This window comes from Gavialis gangeticus, unplaced genomic scaffold (assembly GCF_001723915.1).
Source record: "Gavialis gangeticus isolate Ggan-Ray unplaced genomic scaffold, GavGan_comp1, whole genome shotgun sequence".
Classification (NCBI taxonomy): Eukaryota; Metazoa; Chordata; order Crocodylia; family Gavialidae; genus Gavialis; species Gavialis gangeticus.
Genome location: NW_017728992.1, coordinates 44592631 through 44597254, shown reverse-complemented (window position 1 = coordinate 44597254; position 4624 = coordinate 44592631). Strand labels below are relative to the sequence as shown.

The following is a 4624-nucleotide window of genomic DNA, read 5'->3' as shown; positions in this document are numbered from 1 at the left end:
AGAAGTTAGACTTTTATTAAATAAAAAAGCTTTGAGGTTCTCAAATATCCAAAGTCTTAGAGATTTCCAATTTTCTGATTATAGAAGCTAAGCAAACAAGTCTTCTTGACTTGAAGAATTTAGCTCTCTCTAGCTGGCACTCGGCTTTGAGGAACGTAGATGGCTTATGCACCATGATTCTACAATCTTGTTGAATGTGAATTAGTCATCTCCTTATGTTATCCACAGTTCCAGTATCTGAGATTCTGGTATTTGGAATGCAATTCTGAAATATACACGTGCAACCTTCCTTTCAGTAGTGGGTGGCTGACTTGGTAATATAATTGACAAAATGTGCTGCTTACAGTGGATCAGGGGTGGTCAGTTAGTGGCATGTGGACCCCAGGCTCCTGCCTGACTGCCACTTCTCACTTCTCTCTGGCTGCAGGAGCAGCTAAGGCAGGGGCAGGCAATTATTTCAGGCAGGGGGCTGCTTGCTGAGTTTTGGCAAGCCATCAAGGCTCACATGACAGGCAGCCAGAGGCAGATAAATATTAATTGTCTAAATTTTTTAGGGGCCCTGCAGGCCAGATAAAATGGCCTGGTGGGCTGCATCCGGCCCGTGGGTCACATTTTGCCCACCCTTGAACTAGGGGCTCCAGGCTCCTCCTCCTTCCTCTGGCTTTTGCTGCCTACCCCTGCTGCAAGGAGTGAGGTGATTAAAGCTGAAGGTGAGCCTGGGGCCACACTAGTGCATGGTGGTGGTGGGAGAATGTTTGTATGTGTGCACAGTGCAGTGGTGAGCAGGGCTGGGTGCAGCAGTGTAGTGGCTGCCCACGCAGTGCAGCAGGGGTGTCTGTGCAGTGCAGGAAGCACAGGTCCTGTCTGGTTACACTGCTGTGGTCCACAGGTATGCAGCCCTGCTGGTGTCGCCTATGGGGCATTTGGTCCCCAACCATTTAGTAGCTAGACACCTCTTTTGTAGATTGTTGATTTTAATGTACTGTCACTTGATCTTCTTGTTGCAGGACTAGCGGATCCTTTGGCATTACCACAGGCTGTTGCTGCTTATCAAGGTTGTCATTTTATTGGCATGCCCGAATGTGAGGTAAAATCCTCATGTGATTTGGTTGACCAGACATATATACCTGTTTTAACTAAGTTATATTTTTCTTGGCACTCTTGATTTCTTTCCTAAATAAACACAGCCACATAGTTTAATATTCTAATGGTATGGACATCTGTTTACTCTGGAGTAAGCTGATTTTACTCTGTGATAGAAGTGGAGCAGACACATGATTTATTGCCTTACACTGATGCAGTTACTCTACTTGCAGGGTAAAGTCACTCCTTGAGAGTGAAGAGAAATGGTACAAGAGTGTAAGTTACAGCGGTGTATCGTTTGTCTGCTCTTACTTAGTTTTATCCAGGGAAGAATCTTTTTGCTCACTGTAGGCAGGCTGTCTAGCTCCTGAAAGCTAGGCCTTTAATAGTACCTGCTATATTGTGTAGCCCAGGGGTTGGCAACCCCGGCACGCGTGCTGAGCGTGGCACGTGAGGCCATTTTGCTTGGCACGCTGCAGCCAGCCCCAGTTCCGGGAAGCTGCTGCCAGCGACGGAGCCTGGACTGCTCCCAGTAGGGCTTGCAGCATCCCAGCTGCCTGCTTTCAGCCGCCAACCGGGATCCCGGCTGGCAGCAGCTCCCCAGAGCCGGAGCGGCTGCAGCCGGGAGGCTCTAAACAGCTGTGCCGGGCTCCTGCATCAGCTCCACATCGGCGTGTGCAGGTGTGCCTTGGAGTGGGCAGTGGGGACGGGGCTTGAGGCAGCACAGCCCCAGTCTCTCCCCTGCTTCCAGTACAGAGGTGATAAGCCAGGCACAGCTGTTTGTAGCCAGCCTGGGCTCTGGACAGCTGCAGCTGGGGGGAAGGGGCTTTGGGTGAGGGGCAAGGGGCAGCAGGGGTGGGGGACAAGGGGCTTTGGGTAGGGGGCAGGGGGCTGGAGGGCAGAGGCTTTGGGTGGGGGGCAAGGGACAGCAGGACTGGGAGCCAGGGCTTTGGGCGGGGGGCAAGGGGCAGTAGGGCTGGGAGGCAGAGGCTTTGGGTGGGGGGCAAGGGGCACAAGCAGGGCATCCTGCCATGTACCCCTTGTCCTCATTTTGCTTTTCTGCCATGCTGGCACTCTGGCACCTTCCAAAGTAGGCATTATGGTGTTTTTTGGCACTCCAGCCAAAAAACATTGCCTGCCCCTGGTGTAGCCAATTGATTGTTTGTCTGTTCTTTACTACAAAGAAAAAGATCAAGTGTAGTTTCAGCCTCTTGTGGGCTAAGATTGAGTGCAGGGAGTATCTGAAACCCTGGACCAAAGAGTCTGGGATGAAGGATGCTTGCCTGTAGTATCTGGTGGTATCCGAGCCCCAAGACCTCTGGGTTTGTGCCTGCACGTAGGATGCCTGCCAATGGATTTAGGAGTATCTGAAGTCCCAGGGTGCTAGGTCTGGGATGGAGGAAGCTTGCCAGTTGTAGCACCATGGTGTTCAGAACGATTGAGTTCTGCCTGCTCCATTGATATGGTTTTTGGAATGATTGAGTTCTGCTCAACCAATATGATTTGGAACTGATTTGGCTAATTTGACCTGGAATATGAAATATATTAGTATAAAAAACAAAATTACTTTGTAGTAATTGACGATTTGCCCAAACCCTAAGTTAACAACTCCTTTTTTTGGTTTTCAGATACCCATATTATGCAGAAATTTATCATTACTATTTAACATTCATGTTGTTGTAGCACAGAGACCAAGTTAAGGTGCTATGTGATGTACAAATCAGATGACTGTTACTGCCTAAAAGACCTTGCAGTCTAAAAGTCATACCATTTTATGGTGTCTGACTGGTGAACTGTTAAGGAAGAAATGGAGATCCTTGAAGTTAGGTTTTTATTTAAACAAAGAGTCTCTGAGGTTCTCAAATATCCAATATTAGAGATTTCCAATTTTCTGATGGTTATAGAAGCTAAGCTGACCAGTTTTCTTGACTTCCAGAATCCAGCTTTTCCTAGCTAGCGCACAGTTTTCAGGCACTTGGCTGGCTCATGCTCTTTGACTCCACAAGGCTCTAGGATATATACCAATCTAAAAGTTGATACCATTTTTGCTCCATGTTTCAGGTTCTACTAGCTCAGTGTGTAGTCTACTTTGCCAGAGCACCCAAGTCTATAGAGATATATGGAGCATACAGCAAAGTCAAAGAATGCCTGAGAAGCCACCAGGGACCACTTCCTCCTGTTCCACTGCACTTGAGAAATGCTCCAACCAGACTCATGAAAGACTTGGGATATGGAAAAGGCTATAAATATAACCCCATGTACAAGGAGCCTGTAAACCAAGATTATCTGCCTGAAGAGCTGAAAGGAATTGACTTTTTTAAGGAAAGAAGAAAGTAAATGTGTTGAAGTATCTTCCCTTTTTATGAAGGATGTGTCTGCATTCAAATGCAATGTCAAAATTATTAAGCCATTGGGCCAATGATGATCCTTTTATGCTTCAGGTTTATAAATGTTTCCATGTGTTTTAAAAAATATACAGTAACACAATTTGGGAAGACAAAGGTGAATTTTATTAGCTTAATACACAAACAATGTGTTTTGCCTATTAAGAAAAATATACATAAGGCTTAAGAGAAGAAACTGTTAGAAAAGTGCAATGAAAGACTTTTCTTACTAAAAAAAGACCCTGCCTTACTTGCTTCAAATCTTGAGGATATAACTTTTTCCATTTTTTCAGTGCATTTCAATAATGAAATTAAATTGCAGAAAATTATAAAATGTAAAACAAAATGTAATTACAATGTAATAGTCATGATTATATTTTATTTCTGAAATTGTTTTATAAGATTTCATAACCAATAAAGTTGTTCCAAAATACTGAAAATTATTTATTTGTGTATTTTTAAACATTCATGTTAGCAGTGGGGTTTTTGACATCATTTTGGGGAGGGTCTTTTACTTTTAATTAGCTACTTTAATGTTAATTGTAGCTCTTCTGCCACTAATCAATGCTTTATTTGTAAACACCTTTGATAAATGGATCCTAGATATTTCATTGGCAAGTTACTGTCTTCAGCAGCACAGTGCAAATCTGCTACCAGAGTTGCTAACATTAAAGGAGGGTGCTTGATACAGTATAACTGAACAAGAGTACTGTCTGCTTAATTTCATTTTTAAATGTTTTATCACATTTTATTAAAACAGTGCAACAGCAGTAGGATGGAATGCGGGAGACACCTGGGTAAAGGTACCATGCAAGGTAGCTGAAAGCTCATTGTCTCTTCCAACTACAGGCAGTTCTCGACTTACAATGTTTTGAGTTACAATGTTTCTAAATTGACACTCTGAGGTCAGTTTCAACTTTACAACTCTTGATCTGATGCGACGCCACGCCAGCAAACAAGTTGCTGTCTCATCCATCGCCCTGGAGAACATCTATCCAAACTTCCTTGGACACTTCCTTTAATAAAGCAGGCAAGACTCCAGAAAAACCTGTAGCCAAAACTCCTAAGAAGAATGCAGCCAAGAACCCTTCAGAAAGTCCAACCAAGAGCCTTTCAAAAAGTCCAGCAAAGTTGCATCAAAGAAGTCCTTCCAAATC

General features: G+C 44.4%; 1 protein-coding gene across 1 annotated transcript in view; it reads left to right on the top strand.

The window, feature by feature from the left end:
- The window catches only part of WRNIP1 (Werner helicase interacting protein 1), a 54218-nt gene extending 50311 nt beyond the window's left edge, over positions 1–3907 (top strand). Inside the window, exon 8 of the mRNA XM_019521864.1 lies at positions 3145–3907. Within this exon, the coding sequence (XP_019377409.1) occupies positions 3145–3420 (276 nt within the window). The 3' untranslated portion in view covers positions 3421–3907. The remainder of the gene's footprint in view (positions 1–3144) is intronic.
- The last annotated feature ends 717 nt before the right edge of the window (positions 3908–4624 follow it).